The 19,923-nt window shown below is 38.5% G+C and overlaps 1 protein-coding gene across 1 annotated transcript in view; it reads right to left on the bottom strand.

Annotated features, from left to right (window-relative positions):
- MICOS10 (mitochondrial contact site and cristae organizing system subunit 10) overlaps positions 1 to 19,867 on the bottom strand; it is a 31,083-nt gene extending 11,216 nt beyond the window's left edge. The window contains exon 1 of the mRNA XM_017674540.3: positions 19,715 to 19,867. Coding sequence (XP_017530029.1) covers positions 19,715 to 19,778 — 64 coding nt within the window. The 5' untranslated portion in view covers positions 19,779 to 19,867. The remainder of the gene's footprint in view (positions 1 to 19,714) is intronic.
- Positions 19,868 to 19,923: the final 56 nt, after the last annotated feature.

The following is a 19,923-nucleotide window of genomic DNA, read 5'->3' as shown; positions in this document are numbered from 1 at the left end:
CAGGGGGCTTCCACGAAGAGTTTTTAAAAAGGCATAAACATGACCAAAGCTATGCCTTAGGAAGATTCATCTGACTAAAGTATGTAGAGTTATTTGGAAAGGAGGAGACATTTTGATGGCAGAATTTATAGAACTTAACAACTGATGAAGCATGTGTATATGTACCTGGGGTTTTGGGGGGTGCAGTGGGGGAGGCTGTCAAAATGCTGAGCACATCTACCTGGATAACTATAAAAACACTGGTGCTATTTATAACACTCTTCAAATAACCTTTAAATACCAAATTCCCCAAATAAATTTAAAGTATAACTCTATTTATAAAATGCAACATCTAAAATGTTTTCAGAAATACCATAGAGTATTAAAGTGAAGAGCATTCACTAAGCATTTATGCTTCAAGATTAAATTATCTCATTTAATCTTCACAATAAACCTGTTTTATTAGTCCCATTTTATAGACCAAGAAACTGATCTGGGATTTGAACAGTCTGACTTCAGAGGCTTGGTCTCTGGTTGCCAAGCTACACTGATGATAGCGTGGCCTCCTCAGAGACAAACAAAGCTATTATAATCACTGACTTTGACTTACGAAAGGAAGTTTAAATACCTTCCAAAATTCATCCTGGCCAGCACTGTAAGTGGACATTTCCTTCATTATACAAACTGAGGGTCTACTGTGTGACAGGCACTATGCGAGGCCTTGAGGACTAGTAAATTCCTATACTCAGCATGTTCACTGTCTAGTGTTGGAGCCAACTGATCACCAGAAACTCAAAGTGCAAGGTATAAAGACAGAAACAGGATGTACCAGAAAGCGCTGAGAAGGGTACCCAAACACTCCTGGAGGAAGGAGACACGGTGGCAAGAGAAATGGACTACAAGGAGCTCCTTGTTGCTAAATTATCAAATGTGAGGTAGGAGATAAAATCAAAACAGTCTTTTATGCCGTACCAGGGATCTTGGTCTCTATTATAAACAGTAGGGTAGCAATAAAGGGAACTAAGCAGGGAAACAGCACATCAGATGTGTACTTTACAACAGCCCACTCTGGCCGCAATGAGGATAGATTTGAAGAAGCACCCCTCAAAGATGGAGATACCAGTTCAGAGAAAGCCTGGAGGGAAATAGGTCCAGATTTCAGATTCTCTCTTCTCTGCCCATCTGACTGAAAAATGTTTCTTTACGTACTTTCGTGTCTCCTCAACAGCCCTCCCACTATCTTTCCTGTAGTCCATGCTACACAGAAATGAAAAGAGGTATTAAAAGTAAACAGTAGAGGTTACAGCAGGCCTTTGATCAGGAATTAGGAACTCCTGAGGAGCTGGAGTGACCACACTTAACAATGATCCTTAGATAAGGGATCCTGAGATAAAGATACAGTGAAAGACAAAAATAAAGAGCTAGAAAAGGGGGTGAAATATTTTTAAATATACCAGTGGTTATGCCTTTAAGGTATTGTTGGTGCAAATGGTGAGTATCCCAAATCAGCATTTGTAAAGGTTTTATTTAGAAAGACTAAAGTGAATTTCAGGGTCTTCTGAGAGCAAGCAATTTTTTCTTTGCTTTTCAAATCTGGCTCTCATCTGGTGCCCAAGACTATAAGGCCAGAGAACAGACCCAAGGGACTTTGTATTAGAGCAGTAGTCTACAGTCTTTCTTAAAGGCATCACGATTCCACAAAGCCCCATAAATAAACCTTTCGAAGTTAATTGGACTTGCATACTTAAGAAACCAAGAATTTAGTTTTCATAAACTGAGAAGAAAAAAAGTCCTCTAAAATAGAAGTTATGAACTGAAATAAAATGAATTTCAAGTTGACTGAAACAAGTAGAAAAATAAGTTGTGATTTTTCAATGGTCACAGTCAATCTTTTTAGGGAACACATAAGATTAGTAGCATTTATCTAATATCAAGACAAAATATAGATTAAAGCAGTAACATACCATATTTTCTTGCTTCTAATCAGAATAAGGTATTTATGAGCTCACAAGTTCAGGGTTTATCACATACAGGCTTATGCTGAAATGGTTAAAAAAAAAAAACCACAACGAACGGATTTCAATTTAGTCATCTAAAATGATGCCAAGAAACTAGCAGTTTTCTTAAGACTACCTTCCCAGTAAAAAGTGAATTATGTTGCTTAAATCATTTGCTTCAGTTAATCATTTAAAAATCTATCAAGCAGGAATTCTGAGTGGTTTACACGCGCAGGTTCTGACAATCAGAAACATTTGTTCTAACTCATAAACATTTGTCAAAGTTAAATCTACAAATCCGTCAACAATTATGTCAGTGTTACAATAATTATAAATTATCCCAAGCACTAAAACGCAGGTTTAGGTTGGAAAGACAACTGAAGTAAAAAGCACTGTGTTTCAATTCCTCTCATATTCACTGTTAACTATTAATCAAATAGTTTTAAAACTACCTAAAGATACAAATTGAAGCAACTTGGAGACACTGTATGATTTTAAGCAAGCCCCTTGGTGACAATGCCGGCCCACCCACCTTCTCTCCCAGACATGCCTTGCACCATTTTTCTACTCTGCTCCCCATCATCTACTGACATTGACCTATATTTTTATAGCAACATCCTTCTATTTTTTATAATTTGTACTTACGTTTACCCTTTATTTCTTGTTCCTGTCATGCCGTCTAAAGAGCATTTCAAATTCACTTTCTCCACTTCTTTTAAAAATTCCAAGTTAAATGGTTAACTGTTATCTAGATTCCAACAGATATTTACTTTGTAAGTAGTAGTTTTCTTTTAAACAAGCATGCATGCCTAAAAGGACCTCAACATTATGGGCTATGCTTTCTTGAAAGTCATTCTAATTATGTTTGTTCCTTTTTCTTTTTGTCTTCCCTTCATTTCCATCTCATTTTTGTAACCAAAACAGTATGTGCGTACAGATGTATGAACATATGACTCTGCTGTGCGAGCAGTTAAGAGTGAACAGGCTGTACCTAGGGAGTCAGAGTGAGAAGTCTGGGAAGTTAACATTTGTCTAGGGCAGGATTTCTCACCCTCAACGACTGACATTTGTGGCTGGACAGTTCTTTGGTACTGCCCTGTGCCTCATATGATATTCAACAGCATCTCTGTCCCCTACCCACTAGATGCCAATAGCATCCCCACTCCCCATCCCCCAGGATGGTGGCTATACATGTCTTTAGACATTACCCCAAGGGGTGGGGGTAGGGGGTCAGGAGGTGGTAAATCACCCCAGCTGAGAACTGAGTCCAGGATTTATAATTTATAAATGCTTTCACATCTTTTAGATTATTACCTTATCCTGAGGCTCATCAAAACCATGTAGGGATTAGCATCCCAAGTTCACAGACAAGGAAACTGAGGCTAAGAGTGTCCAATAACTGCTCCAACCTCGCTTGGCTCTAGGCCCACTTTTCACTACCCCACACTGCTTCCCAGATGAAGGAACTGAACAGCAAAGGCCCCCCAGTCTCCTCATCCTTACAGTGAGATGGGACTAGATCAGCCTTTTTCACAGTTCCCTTCCTTCCTCTCATCCTTTCTTTCAAAGCAGAAAGCCTTTCTTCCAGAGAAATCTGTGAAAGTCCATGCAATCAATAGATTAAAAACTAATCCGCTATTTGAGGAGTCCAGGTAGCAGTCAGGCCCCACCTTCTGAACTTGCCCCAGAGGAAACCCACAACTCTATGGAGCACATTTTGAAAACTGGTGATAAATTCGTGATAAACTCCCATCTGGCCATCTCTCAGTTAGAGATGGTCTCTGGCTGAAATAGGAAGCAGTGATATTCAGTAGAAATAGTATCTTAAACCAAGCTCCAAAATAAATTATGGGTAAGTGGTAGGGGAATGAAGAGGGTGTATATGTACGTCCAGTGTGTGCAACCCCAGTGGTTGGGCGACTACAAGACAGGAATTATAAACAGGTAATCAGACGCAGCAGCAATCTCAGGGGCAAATCTGTCCAATATCCAGAAGAGAAAGAAACAGGTTCCAAGCAGATCGCCTTACATGAGCAGACCCTAGGAAATACATTTCAACCTCTCCAGCATCAATTTTCTAATCTGTGAAATGAGAGGGATGAAATAAATCAGGGATATTAGCTCTTTTTTTTCCCAAAGCAATGAAATTATTTTTCCCAGTGAAAGCTTGCACAGAAAATAGATAATAAAACTGGTCAAAGAGGAGCTGTTCTGCTGGGACAGGAGGAGGAGAGGAGGCCTGACTAGAAATCCACTTGCTCAGCCTCCCCTCACTTTTCTCTCCATACCTACCCCTCCACACCAGCGCTTAGGGTACTTTGGAAGACATTTAAAAACCACTGGACCAAATGGATCCCTAAGGTTCCTTCCAGCTCTTAATAAGCTATTATTCTGTAAGTGTATAAACTGATGTAGATTATTCAACTGGGGCCAACCAAGGAAAGCAACGATGGGACTCCACATCTACTAAGCAAATCTCTCAAAGCTGGTGATAAGCTTAAAGAGATTTTTCACTTTAACTACTAAATTGTTAAATAACAAAAAACTATGCTTAACATATCTATTTAAAAATCATTTATAATCCTCAACTATAAGTACTGACTGAACTCACAGTCAATTTTTTTTGAGCAGAAACTGTTCTCATTTGTTTATCTGTTTGCATTATAAAAACAGCAAAGTTAATGATCCTCCCCACAAGCATCATTATCATTCCCAACAGATAATCTGGATTAAGTTTATTGTTTATCATTCCACTTATATAAATGGGGTCATGTATTACACACACTGCTCTGCAACTTTTCTCCTTTTATAATTATCAGATACCTTTCTGTGACAGTTCATGTCTTTTTAAAACTTTTTCTTGAAATATTACATAAAGCTGCAAAATTCAGTGTATCACCCAATGTATTTTCATAGACTAAACAAACCCATGTTACAAGCAACCAGAGCATGAAACAGAAAATTACCAACAACCCCTGACACCTGCCTTGTGCTCCCTTAGTCAAGACTCTCCAACCAAGGATAACCATACTCTGCCTTCTAACAGTATAGTTTTGCCTGTTTCTTATATAAATGGAATCACATGGTACTCTTTGGCCCCACACTACTATAAACTATTGTAGTTCATTCATTATCGTTGCTGTATAGTATTCCTTTACATTAATACACCACAATTTACTTACCCATTCTGTTGACGGGCACTTGGGAATTATCCAGTTGGTGCTATTATGAATAGGGTTCTATGAAACATTCTAGTATAAGTCATTTAGCGAACACAAGTATGCAAGTCTGTGGATATATACCTAGGCATGGAATTGCTATGTCATAGGATGTCCATATAGTTAGCGTTAGCAGATACTGCCAGTTTTCCAAAGGGGTCACACCAATTTGAACTCCCACAAGCTGAGTCTGAGGATTCTGGTTGCTTATATCCTCACCAATACTGAGTATTTTTTCATTTTCATTTCATTTTACATCTTGTTGGTTTTAAATAATGTTTTGAGGTATAATTTATGTAGAATAAACTGCACCTATTTCAATGAACAATTTACTCTGTTTGACAGATGTATATATCTGTGAAACTACCACCACAATAAAAAAAAGTTAACTAAATGAACTAGAACAAACAGTTCTAAAATTCATATGGAACCACAAAAGACCCTGAATAGCCAAAGCAATCCTGAGAAAGAATAATAAAGCTGGAGGTATTATGCTCCCTGACTTCAAGCTATACCACAAAGCTATAGTAATCAAAACAGTTTTATACTGGCACAAGAATAGACCCATAGATCAATGGAACAGATCAGAGAGCCCAGATAAACCCATGCATATATGGTCAATTAATATACAATAAAGGAGACATGAACATACAACGGGGGAAAAGACAGCCTCTTCAATAACTGGTGTTGGGAAAACTGGACAGTTACATGCAATAAAATGAAACTGGACTACTGTCTAACTCCATAGACAAAAGTAAACTAAAATTGGATCAAAGACCTGAATGTAAGACATGAAACCCTAAACTCTTAGAAAAAAACAAAGGCAAAAATCTCTTGAACATATGTATATGCAATTTTTTCCTGGACATATCTCTTCAGGCAAGGGAAACAAAATAAAAAATGAACAAGTGGGACTACATCAAACTAAAAAGCTTCTGTACAGCAAAGGACACCATCAGCAGAACAAAAAGGCAACCTACAGTATGGGAGAATATATTCATAAGCGATTTATCCAAAATATATAAAGAACTCAGACTCCTCAACACCCAAAAAACAAATAACCCAATTAAAAAATGGGCAGAGGACCTGAACAAATTATTTCTCCAAAGAAGAAATACAGATGGCCAACAGGCACATGAAAAGATGCTCCACATGGCTAATCATCAGGGAAATTTAAATCAAAACCACAATGAGATATCACCTCACACCAGTCAGAACGGCCATTTTCTAAAAGACAAGAAATAATAAGTGTTGGCAAGGATGTGGAGAAGTGGGAACCTTCCTACACTGTTGGTGAGAATGTCAACTGGTACAACTGCTGTGGAAAGCAGTATGGAGATTCTTCAAAAAACTAAAAATAGAAAATACCATATAACCCAGTAATCCCATTTCTAGGAATTTACCCAAAGAAAAAAAAATCCCTGATTCAAAAAGATATATGCACCCCTATGTTTACCACCACATTATTTACAATAACCAAGATATGGAAGCAACCTAAGTGTCCATCAATAGATGGATGGATAAAGATGTGGAACATACATACAATGGAATATTATTCAGCCATTAAAAAGGATATCCTGTCATTTGCAACTACATGGATGATCTAGAGGGTATTATGCTCAGTGAAATAAGCCAGGTGGAGAAAGACAAATACTCTACGATTTCACTTATTTGTAGAACATAAAAACAAAGCAAAACAGCAGTAGACTCATAGACACTTAGAGGTGACTAGTGGTTACCATAGGGGAGGGATTTGGGGGGAAGGTGAGGAGGGTGAATGGAATAAAGGGACACAAAGATTCTCAATCATAATATAAGTTGGTCATGGGGATAGTAGTACAACATGGAAAATACACGGTCAATGATTCTGCAACATCTTTCTATGCTGACAGTAACTGCACTAGAGGGAGTGAGGATTTAATTACATGGGTAACTGCTGAACCACTGCATTGTATATCTGAAACCAATATAAGATGGTATATCAATAACACTTCAAACAGGGAGAGAGAGGGAGAGAAAGAGGGAGTGAGGAAGGAAGGAAGGAGGGAGGGAGGGAGGGAGGGAGGGGAGGGAGGGACGGAGGGAGAGAGGGAGGGGAGGAAGAAAGGAAGGAGGAAGGGAGGGAGGGAGGGAGGGAAGGAAGGAAGGAAGGAAGGAAGGAAGGAAGGAAGAGAATACTGCTATCACCCACCAGTTTCTTTGTGCCCCTTTGCAGTCCATCTTTCCCTCTACCCCCAGGCAACCACTTATCTACTCTGCCATTATAGATTGGTGTGGATTCCCTAGAATTTTATATATAAGTGGAATCACACAGTATATACTCTTTTGTGTCTAGCTTTCACTCAATATCATGATTTTGAAAGGTATGTATGTTGTTGTATTAATCAGATTATTATTACTGTATGATCCACTCTATGGATAGTCCAAATTTTGTTTATCCATTCACTGTTGATGGATATCTGGGTTCTTCCCAGTTTGGGGACATGATAAACAAAGCTGCTATTAATATTCATATAGAGGACTTTCTGTGAACATGTATTTTCATTTCTCTTGGGTAAATACCTAGGAATAGAATGGAAGAGATGTTTAACTTATAAGAAACTACCAGTTTTACAAAGTGGTTGTACCATTATCCATTCCCATCAAGAGTGTACAAGAGTGCCAGTTGCTAGTCAACCCTTAGTGTTGCCAGTTTTCTTAAATATTTTAATAGGTGTGTAGAGGTATCTCAGTATGAATTTAATTTACATTTCCCTAATGACCACTGATGCTGAACATCTTTCATGTGCTTATTTATCATTAGTATAACTTCTTTCGTGAAAATCTTTTCAAACATTCTGCCCATTTTCTTAAATGAGGTGTCTGTCTTCTTCAAATTAAAATTAAGAGTTCTTCGTTCTGGAAACAAGTCCTTCATGTATTACAATTATTTTCTATCATTCCATGATTTGCCTTTTTATTCTGTTAATGTTGTCTTTCAAAGAGCAAAAGTTTTAAATGTTGATCAAATCTAGTAGGTTGATTTTTTTCTTTGTGATTTTTGCTTTTTATAACCTATGAAATCTCTTCTGAACTAAGGACACAAAGATTTTTCTCCTGTTTTCTTCTAAAGGTTTTATAGTTTTGGCTTTTACATTCAGGTCTATGATCCTTTCAAGTCAATTTTTAGGCATGATGAGATTCATTTTTTCACTATATGGATACCCAGTTATTCTAGCACAATTTGTGAAAAGATTTTCCTTTCTCCATCAAAATGCCTTGGCATCTTGTCAAAAATGGATTGACTATATATTTAAGGGTGTATTTCTGAATACTAGCTGATTCAACTGATCTACCTGTGTATGCCTTCTCCAAAACCACACGGTCCTGTTTACTGTAGCTTTAGAGTAAGTCTCGAAATCAGGTAATGTTAGTCCTCCAACTTTGTTTTTCTTTTTGAAAAATCACTTTAGCTATTTTGGATTGTTTATGTTTTCATATAGGTTTTTAAATCAGCTCCTTAATTTCTATAAATATCTCTGAAAATTATTTTTCTTGATGGAAAAACAGAGGTAATATTAACTTCCTCACTGAGCTGCTAGGAGAGTAAAAAAAGGGATAATATATTAGCGTACCAAATACGGTGGCACATAACAGGTATTCAATTAATGTTAGCTTCCTCTCTCTTTCCCTCTTGGCCTTTAAATAAACAGGATCCAGTCTAGCAATACCCTAACATTTCACCAGTGGGTCAATGGCTGTAGCAAAAATACTACCACACCAAACGGCTTTTATAAGTAAATATTTGTCTTTTTGCTTGGATTCAATACTGAAATGCACTTGCCAGAGAAAGCAATTCAGCGTATTTACTAATAAACTGTTTCAGGCCACATTTTAGGAAAGCATAAAACCACAGCCAGAACAAAATTTAAATGTTTTCAAGTTCCATACAGTACCTAATTACATTATTCTATAATACTAACACAAAATTCTCCTCTAGCAAGATCGCAATGTTCCATTATTCATATTGCTGTTGCAAATGGAAAAAGTATTTTTGCTCCCAAACACTGTTTAGAAATACATGTAACAAACAAAATGTGCCTTCTAGTTCAACAATTAACATGTACGAATTTGAAACCCAAACTTATAAACAACCAAAAACTTTTGAAGTATTTTAGTTTAGTCTAATTGATATCACTCCATGAAATAGAGATGTACCAATTTGCAAACACAGGCTACCAAAAGGCACTTTCTGGTGAGCCAGCAACACTTTGTGGTAACCCGCATTTATCAGATGGACTTATACTCAAAGAAAAACAATAATTTGCTTTCTTTTTCCACTTTATTCAATGGCCTCTTTCAGTATAGTATTTTTTAACATCAAAATGGCCTTAAACAATCAACTTAACTACACTTAACTGATTATTGGATGAATACACAGACTCTGCTGGTTATTTCTAAAGCAGGTCAGCTGCTAAGTCACTTACTGTTTTACTTCCTTAACAAGGAAAGAACAAGGCCAAACCCTTCTTTCATGAATGAACACATGGCAAAGCAGTAACTTTCATCTCTGTTGACTGAGCTACATATAAAGAGTGACCCATCTCTAGACACCAGAAATTAATAACTGTGAACTGTTACTTGGGCTCCCCTCCTGTCCCTCCTATTTGTCAACCACATATCATTTTTCATTTACAAAAAAAGTTTTCATTGGTATCACCCAACTCCTCCCACATATGAGCCTGCATTTCAAGTTCTGTAAAATTAACTGCTGTACTGTCACCTTTTTACATCTGTCTCCATTCCACTCCTGCTCCATCTTATTTCTGGTTTCCTCTAATCTGATCATCTCATCTTTGGCCTGATTTTGCAATAATATACTAACCTCCCTTCCTGCTTTAATTCTAGCCCTGCCCAATTCATTCTCCTCATGCTACTTCAGTGCTCTTTCTGAAATCAGAAATTCAAACCTGTCACTCTTCAGCTTAACATTCAGTGGCTTTTCTCGATGCTACAGAGTTGCCATATAACCCAGCAATTCCACTTCTGGGTACATAAGAGAAATGAAAATATATGTCTACATAAAAACTTATTCACTTGATCACAGCAGCATTATTTATAATAGCCCAAAAGTGTAAATAACTAAATGTCCATCATTGATAAACAAAATGTGGTATATCCATACCATAGAACACTATTTGTTAACAGTTGTCAATACTACCCAAAGTGATCTACACAGTCAATGCAATTCCTATCAAAATCCCATGATGCTTTTTGAAAAATATAAAAACTAATCCTAAAAATCATATGGAACCCCAAGGGACACTAATAGACAAAATAATCTTGAAAAAGAAGAACAAACTTGAAGGACTCACACTTTTATTTCAAAACTTACCACAAAGCTACACTAATAAAAACAGCATGGTACTGGTATAAAGGCGGACATACAGACCAATAGGATAAATAGAGAGTCTGAAAAAATTAAATTCTTGAATATAGGGTCAAATGTTTTTGACAAGGGTGCCAAAATGATTCACTGGGGAAAGGGCAGTGTTTTCAACAAATAGTGCTGGGAATGCTGGATATTCACATGCAAAAGAATGAAGTTGGACCCTTCCTTACATGATACTATACACAAAAATTCACTCAGAATGGATCAAAGGCCTAAATGTAAGACCTAAAATTATAACACTCTTAAGAGAAAACAGGATAAAAAGCTTCATGACACTGTATTTGGCAATGATTTCTTGGATATGACACTGTGAAATAATGGAAAAAATATACACTGTTCTCTGTCACCAGTTATTGGTATACAGCTACTAAATCCCTTGGAATTTCCTGGGTTATAGGAATGTCTTTTGTTCTAATGAGACAACCCTTGGTGAGCTCCTGGACAGCTTCAGAATGGAGGCCAGTCATCACAAAGACCAAGCCAAGCTTGGAATCTTCAGCCCCACCCTGCATTCTCTAAGAAGGGGAGAGGGGCTAGAAATTGAGTTAATGATTGATTGTGCCTTTATGATGAAGCACAGTTAATAAGCATAGATAACAGTCTAGACTTGTGATTGGCATCTGAAATGGGGACAGTCTTATGGAACTGAGCCTTTAACCTTCAGGTTAGTTATGCTAACTTGTTAATGTAAGAATTGAATTATGACAAGGACACCCAGCTGGTGTCAGAAAATTGCTTGGTGTGGTAAAGCCACACATCTGATGTTATAAGTACCATGAGTAGGACAGTTAGGGAATACTGGAAGTTTTTTCCTGTTCAGACACCAAAGACATAGACAACAAAAGAAAAAAAGTAGACCAACTGGACTGCATGAAAATTTTTAATTTTGTGCATCAAAAGACAGTATCAACATAGTAAAAAGGCATCCCACATAATGGAAGAAAATATTTGCAAATCAAATATCTGATATGAGATTAATATCTAGAATATAGAGAACTCCTAAAATGCCACAACGAAATGATTCAAAAATATATAAAGGACTTGAACAAACATTTCTCCAAAGAAAATATACAATAGAAAACAAACACATGAAAATATGCCCATCATCAATAATCACTAGGGAAATGCAAATCAAAACCACAATGAGATGTCACCTCATACCCACTAGATGTCTACTATCGAAAAAAAGAAAAAGAAAATAACAAGTATTGGTGAGGATGTGAAAAAACTGTGATACTTGTGCACCACTGGTGGGAATGTAAAATGGTACAGCCACCTCAGCACCAAAAAACAAATAACTGAATTAAAGAATAGGCAGAGGACTTGAACAGACATTGCTCCAAAAAGGAAATACAGATGGCCAACAGGCATATGAAAATGCCCCACATCGCTAATCATCAGGGAAATGCAAATCAAAACCACAATGAGGTATCACCTCACACCAGTCAGAAATACCACTGTCTAAAAGACAAGAAATAACAAGTGTTGGCGATGATGTGGAGAAAAGGGAACCCTCCTACACTGCTGGAGGGAATGTCAACTGGTGCAGCCACTGTGGAAAGCAGTATGGAGGTTTCTCAAAATACTAAAATTAGAAATACCATATGACCCAGTAATCCCACTTCTGGGAATTTAACCAAAGAAAACAAAATCCCTGACTCAAAGATATATGCATCCCTATGTTTATTTCTGCATTATTAACAATAACCAAGATGTGAAGCAACCAAACTGTTAATCAATAGATGAACAGATAAAGATGTGGTACATATATACAATGGAATATTATTCAGCCATTTTAAAAAATCCTGCCATTTGCAACAACATGGATGGACCTAGAGGGTATTATGCTAAGTAAAAAAAAGCCAGGTGGAGAAAGACAAGTACCATATGATTTCATTTACTTGTGGAATATAAACACAAAACAAAACAAAGAGAAGTAGACTCACAGACACTGAGAAGTGACTGGTGGTTACCATGGGGAGAGGCTGGATGGGTGGGTGGGGAGAGTGAGGGGGATTAAAGGGTACAAAAATTCTCAATAATGTAAGTTGGTTACAGGGATGATAGTACAGCATGGAGAATATAGCCAATGATTCTGTACATCTTCCTATGCTGACAGATGGTAACTGCACCAGGGAGGTGAGGATTTAAGAATATTGGTAACTGCTAAACTACTGTGTTATATACTTGAAATCAATATAAGCTTGTATATCAACTTCTATTAAAAATAATGGTACAGCCACTATGGAAAACAGTATGGCAGATTCTCAAAAAATTAAAAATAGAATTACCATATGATCCAACACTTCCACTTCTAGGTTATATAGAACTGAAAGCAGGATCTCCAATAGATAGTAGTACACCCATGTTCATAGCAGCATAATTCACAACAGCTAAAACGTGGAAGCATCCCAAGTATCCACTGACAGGTATAAGCAAAATGTGAGATACACATACATAAATACATACATACAGTGGAATATTACTCAGCCTGTAAAAGGAAGGACATTCTGACATATGCTACAACATGGATGGACCTTGAGGGTATTATGAAAATGAAATAAGCTAGTCTCAAACAAGAAATACTGTACGATTCATTCCTTTTTAAAACTGAAGTATAATTGATGTGATTCATTCTTCTTATATTGAGGTACTTAAGCCAAAATCAGAGACAGAAAGTAGAATGGTGGTTGCCAAGGGACTGGGGGAAAAAAGAATGGGGAGTTATTATAATATGGGTAGTTTCAGTTTTATAAAATGAAGAGTTACGGAAGTGGGTGGTGGTGATAATTGCACAACATTATAAATGTATTTAATACCACTGAACTGTACATCTAAGATGGTTAAGATGTATACTATGTATATCTTATCATAATAAAAAAATTGGGGAAAATACCCCACAAGGCTATGAGTATTAAATGAGATAATGTATGTAAAAGGTAACATACTTAGCACAGTATCTTGCACACGGCAAGCACTCAATAAATGGTAGCCATTATCATCATTCCCAGAAGGAACCAAAATCTCTCTTAACCCTGGGACATTGCCGGGACAGCTTCTGAGACTTGGAATGCAGTCTTCTACTCCATCCACCTACCAAATGCCTATATATTCTCCAAGATGAAACTCCAATGTCAAAACCTCCTTTTCATATTCCTCAAGAAGGTAAGCCCCTCAAGGGTAGGGCCAGGGCACCTCCACACCCAAATATTAAATTGTCTGGGGACATATTTACATATATAAACTGGAATACTGATTGTTAGGCAGATTCTGCACCACCCAAAATAGCCAAGATCCGAGCAAATGTGTTATTTTAACTTGTGACTGCTATCCTTTATTTACATCCTGCAGCTAATATTTATCAAGTATAAGTAATGTCTTCACTGCTCTATAGAGATTATCTCATTTTATCCTTACCTGTAACAATCCACTAAAGCATATACTATCATTTTACAGATGAAGAAACTGAGGCACAGAGAGGTTTGTATTAGTACATTTATTTCTAATGAAAAATTTGCAGAAAAGAAAAGCAAATGCTACTAAAGTCCACTGAATGGAATATATTCTGGGGGCTGCTTACAAATGTCCATGGCTTAATTTGTCCTTGTTATTAAGAAAATGAAAATCACTGTTGTGCTTAATACACCTGGCTTGCAAGGACAGCCTTTTTCCAGGAAAGTATCACCACCATGGCAACCCCTTTCCCTAACATGACATCGTCTCCTTGTTTAGATTTCCCAGCCAATACATGGATTAGTAAAACTAGACATTCCTGTCTGTGGTGTCACTGTAGAGGTGGCGGGAAAGAGACAGCCTATTTTACAGCTTTTCAAGTCACATTAGGGACTCCCAGGACCTCCAGATGAATCCAGGAATACTAGAATCAGATTTTCCTCGGGGCCTCCTACCTCAGCAAATCTTCAACTGAGGCCCTGGCCACTGTTACACAGACATCTATTGGTCATTAGGTCACAGCCAGCTAGGGCAGGCCTTCAGCACACAAGATTGAGCTGTAACAGGATGCTGAGGGCAATGGCAATACTTCCATGACCCTACACTTACTTGCAGGGCTTACAACCCTACACTTACTGAGAAGCACCTTCATGAATCTCATAGCTCTGTGCTTTTCTCAACTCCTAGGACTATATTTTCTCTTGGAACAGTTATAACCTCCCATCCAGTCCAGAGGGACAAGCACAAGCGGAGGGAAGAAGCACAAGCTGAGGGCATCAGCTCTGTCCTAGAACTACTAAACTTCCTATGTTGGCAAGCTATTATGCTGTCTATTCTCATTAACAAGAACGTGTGACTTTTCAGGTAGATACATACATGACAAATTACTCAGTATAAACAAGAAAAATAAATGGGACAGCCCTTGAAATTTAGTGGAGAAAGAAAACCAGAACATTCAATAATCTGATAAAACTCAAAAACCCATAAAATTACCAAAAACCATTAATGACGCATTCACATAAAACTAACAGAACATGCCATTCATAAAATGTAATATTCTTCACTCCGTTTAATTTCCTGCAATAAGGCTTTGGCGCTACCACTTAAACCAACATCACACTCTACTTGTTTAAATACAAAAGTGTTCTCTGGTTCATGTGTCTTGGTTGACCACTCCCAAACATTTCTAATACTACTTTACTATTAATATCTACTGACAATAATTTACAACCCAGATGGAACTGAAAATTGGGTAAAAGTCCCAAGGGTACAAGGACACATGACCAAACATGTCAACTGGCAGAAATTCACATGAAATCTGCTTTACTTGGAACTTCCATTTAAATGCTAATTCATTTAGCTAATAAACACATACTGCATAGCAAATATGGACAGAGAATACAGTCTACAGAATTGTCAGCAATACATGCTACTCATGTAACAGTGATTATTGTATGCCTCCTCTATGCCAGGGGCTGGGAGATTAACACTGAACAAAACAGACTCTGGTTCTCATGAAGTTTACATTCTTCTCAATGAGGGACAATCAAGTAAGGAAACAAATCACAAATTTTAGAAGGTGGTATGTGCTATTAAGAGAAATTAGTGACATGATGGAAAATAAATAGGACACCTAGGAACTTAAATGATAACAAGGTTTTATTTTTTTCATAAAAGATACATTAATTTCAAATCTTACAGAGGAACTAGGCAATGCATAAGGGTGGGTGGCAGTGGCAGGAATCAAGCTAAAGAGCAGGGTAAAAATATGAGGGGAGAAAGGAAAAGAAAGGAACAAGAGCTAAAAGAAAGGGATGTGTTAATGAACAATGGGCTACCGTGTCTGTTACAGAAAGGTGTATGTTTTGTTTTGTTTTATTCATGGGCTGAATATATATGAGAAACTACCTACCCTACCATACTCCCAATACACACAAAACAAGCATTTTAAAACCAGAACTAAAGAGAGAAATAGAACTGTTTTCCTTATGATGGCAAAGGGAGGGGGAGAGGCATTTTAAATGTAGATCTTCCTACAGGACATAATTATATGAGAACTGTTAAGACATTACTCAAGCTTCTGAGTAAGAGATCACTGAAGAACATTTTTTAAAGAACTACTGCCTAAAATAACTGCTTATGAGAGCTCTTTAACTCAGCTATACATCTAGGCTAAACATGATAAAATCATTTTTCAGCAAACCAATGGGAAAAGAACAAAAACACTTTAGGTATCTGGCAGCCAGAGAAGTGCTCACAAAGGGAGCTATTCACCTTAGCTTCCCTTCAGTCTCTGTCAAGCTGGAGAGTATGAAATTATCAGTACACAGCTGAAAGCCTGTATTGGCCCTTTCTTCCCTGCCTACGTGTTCTACAAAACCTCTATTTAATGCATGCTGCCATTCCCTGGGTCTCCATCTCTATTTTGAAGTGCTAGGAAAGCAAGCTGACAAAAAGGTTTAGAACACTGCCTACAGGAATAGGAACTCCTACACTCACTACGGAAGAATGTTATTCCTCATTGTCTCAAAGACCTCTCAGACTAAAGCCTCCCAAAATCACACTTTCATGTTTCATCTTTTTATTATGCCCTTTCTCTAAGTCTATTATGAAAGAGACAAATTCACTCAAATTCAACCATGGAAGCAGAAAAGCAATCAAAATCTCTTTAGTCACTATAGTCTCTCTCCTGCCACTTCATGGGGTCAGTTACTAAGTCTTACATGTTGTGCAGTACAAATGAGATGCACATGCAGCCCTCCTACTTTATTTCCAAATTCTCATCAATGACATTCACCACCAAAGCAAGTTCTAACCTTGGAGTCATCCTTCCAAGAAATGAAATGAGGCACAATTAGCCAGTTGGAGAAAAGATAAATAAAATAGCATTTATTGAGTTTCTACTATGTACTTGGCTCTGCTGGCCTAGGAGGGGGGCACTGCTATCTCCATTTTATAAATGGGGGGAAAAATTTGATGTTTCTCAAACATACCCATTTCTTTCTGGTCTAACAGTTCAGACTTTTATCACTTCACATTCACAGTAGTATTTGCTTCCTCCAAATCTGTTTTATATAAAACACTACCAGAACAATCATACCAAAATTCCATTTATATCACATCAATTCCCTGTTGAGGGCAGTGAATGCCTTCTGCCTATCGGCCCACTGACTGGCCCAAGTTCAATAAATATTTGTTCCTTGCAACTATGCTATGATTCCCCACAAGCTTAGGCTTATTAACAAGCCCCGGAAGCAGTAAGTAATAGATTTTTAAGACAGAGGAGTTGAATATGCAGAATGCATGTGTAAAAACCAAAGGTAACTCAAAAGCCTTCATGATCCAGTGGAACCTAAGACAGTACACAATTTCGACTCCACCAAAATCAGCCTTTTTTAGGGATAGCAGGGGCTGAAATTAGAATGCGAGGGTTCTAACCCTAGCTCCTCCACTTCTAGCTACTTCACCTCTCCCTGCTTCAATTGCCTCCTCTATCTATCGAAGTTCAACTTGGACTCTTCTCAAGTTCTTCCACATTCCCTGACTATCCAAGTCTAAGTTATTCTCCAAAGGTTAGCTGAAGGCCTTAGCAAACTCTCACTGGATGACCTCAGCCCATCACTCCACTTACTTGATTTATAATAACTCTACAGCAGAGAGTCTGAACCACTCATTTAAATTTTTATCTGCAACCACGTATCACCATACCTTGTTTAATTATCCCACTACTCCCTACTCCCCAATGTCCCACACATGAATGACATCACTACTCACTGTGTCAAGTGACCACCAGTGGCACCATATTAATATCAGTAATTATTACTACCACCATTTAATGAATACCTAAGTGCCGGGCACTGAGCTAAGTATCTTCTGTATTTTTCTGTCCTTCAATCTTCATAGCCCTTCTGAGTAAATTTGCCTCTTTAGCCCCATTTCGTAGCTAAGGAAGAGATCTTACGCAAAGCTGCAAAACTAGTGAGGATGGAGGTGAAGAGAGAAGTGGGTGATTTCAAACTCAGTTCTGTCTACCTGCCATTCTTAACTACTACATCATATCGTTTAGTAATTACTTTGGTCATTTCATATCTAGACATATTAAATCTTCCTGTCCACTTAGACACCAATTTTTTTCAATAACTACATTGGAAAATTTTTTAGAGATTTGTGACAATTTGAAAACATTCACAGACTACCTAGTATATTTAAAATATCCAAAAAATTCAGAAAAAGGTAGGTCATGAATGCATAAAATGTGTGTTGATGCTAGTCCATTTTATTATGTATTACCATAAAGTCAACAGTAGGTCCCTAAGTTCTGGAGGTGTCAAATGTTACACACTGGTTTTCTACTGCATGGGGGTTGGTGCCCTCTCTTGCTCAAAGGTTAACTGTATTTCTTTTGTCGCTTCCAGAATAACTCATTCTTAATGTCATTAATACATCTTTGCATAAACTAACTTAATGGTTACAATTCTGTGAGACAGTAATAATTATTATTGCCAATTTACAAATGAGGAAACAGGCACAGACAGGTTAAATAACTTGCCCCAAATCACACAGGTAGTAAGTGGCAAACTGGAGGGTGAAGTGGTAGCTATGACTGATTACTTCATTTATTGATCCATTCTCAACAGTTTTTATTAAGCACTTTCCAAGGGGATGGTAACAGAGCAGTGAACAAACCAAAAAAGATACCTGCTCTCATGGAGCTTACAATCTTATTTCTTTTCCAATATTTCCATTCAAGGGCAAAGTCATATAAAAATATCAAATCTGGATAATTAAAAATAATATCAAGGAAAGAGCACGGGGCATGAAGCCAGAAACCTTGGTTAAATTCCTAATTTTGCCACTTATTAGCAACTTTGCCATTAATTAAACCCTGGACAAATCCCTTCACTTCACTAAGCACAGGGTCTGGCACTTTAGACATGAGTTTCCCTCTTGCCCCTCCCCTCCATGCAGTGACTTCATCATTTGTGTAGTCACTGAGCACATGTTAAAAGGCTATGCCGAATTACGTTAAGGACTAAAAAGGACCAGTCTCTTACTTTCCAACCCCAATTCTCATTCCAGATCACCACCGCTGTCTCCAATTTCACGCCCCAGACTACTTCGATGCCGATAATTCAGGTTACAACTCGGAATGACAGCAACACACGTTGGGGCCTTGCAGTGTCTTATAAATGCTCCCGATGACCTTCTTTAGAAGGAACTTTTGTTTCAACTGGGGAGGAATGAGGCCTCCTGACCAGGCTCCAACGCCCCGTGTGGGAGATGTGGCACCAAGGAGGGGAATTTCGAGCCTCAGGCATGAAGTTGTGCCCTGCACACTGATTTTAATCCGAAGCGCCCTGCACTCTCTTGCCACCTGCCAGTCGGACCCCTACCTCCTCCGGGCTGCAGCTCCACCCCTCCCTCCGCGGGTGACAGACCAGGCTCCCCGGGCCCGTGTCCCCCGCCGCCCGGGTGACCTCCCGCCCGGGCCGGGCAGCTAGCCGCGGCCTGAGGGGCTCACCAGGCCGAACGGCCTGACCTCTCACTGGGCTTCCCTTCCGCCCGTCTGTGCGGCAGAGCCTTGAGCTGGCTGTTTGGCTCTGGACGGGGCTTGCCAGGATCGAGCAGCCCCTTACCTATCTTTACGACCGCATCCGCCAAGCACCGGTCCCACTTCCTGCCGAGCTCTGAGTCCGACATGTTTCCCAACCGCTGCTCCAGCTTTCCCCACCGCCTGGCTCCGCGTTACGACTCCAGGCAAATCTCGCGAGAACCAACCGCGGTTCCCAGTCCCAGAAGTCCGGCGCCCGCGTGCCAAATATCGCGAGACGATCTGACGTGCTTC

The sequence above is a fragment of the Manis javanica genome, chromosome 4, assembly GCF_040802235.1.
Source record: "Manis javanica isolate MJ-LG chromosome 4, MJ_LKY, whole genome shotgun sequence".
NCBI classification, from domain to species: domain Eukaryota; kingdom Metazoa; phylum Chordata; class Mammalia; order Pholidota; family Manidae; genus Manis; species Manis javanica.
The sequence above is the reverse complement of the archived record's forward strand: the minus strand, read 5'-3'. Positions and strand labels throughout refer to the sequence as shown.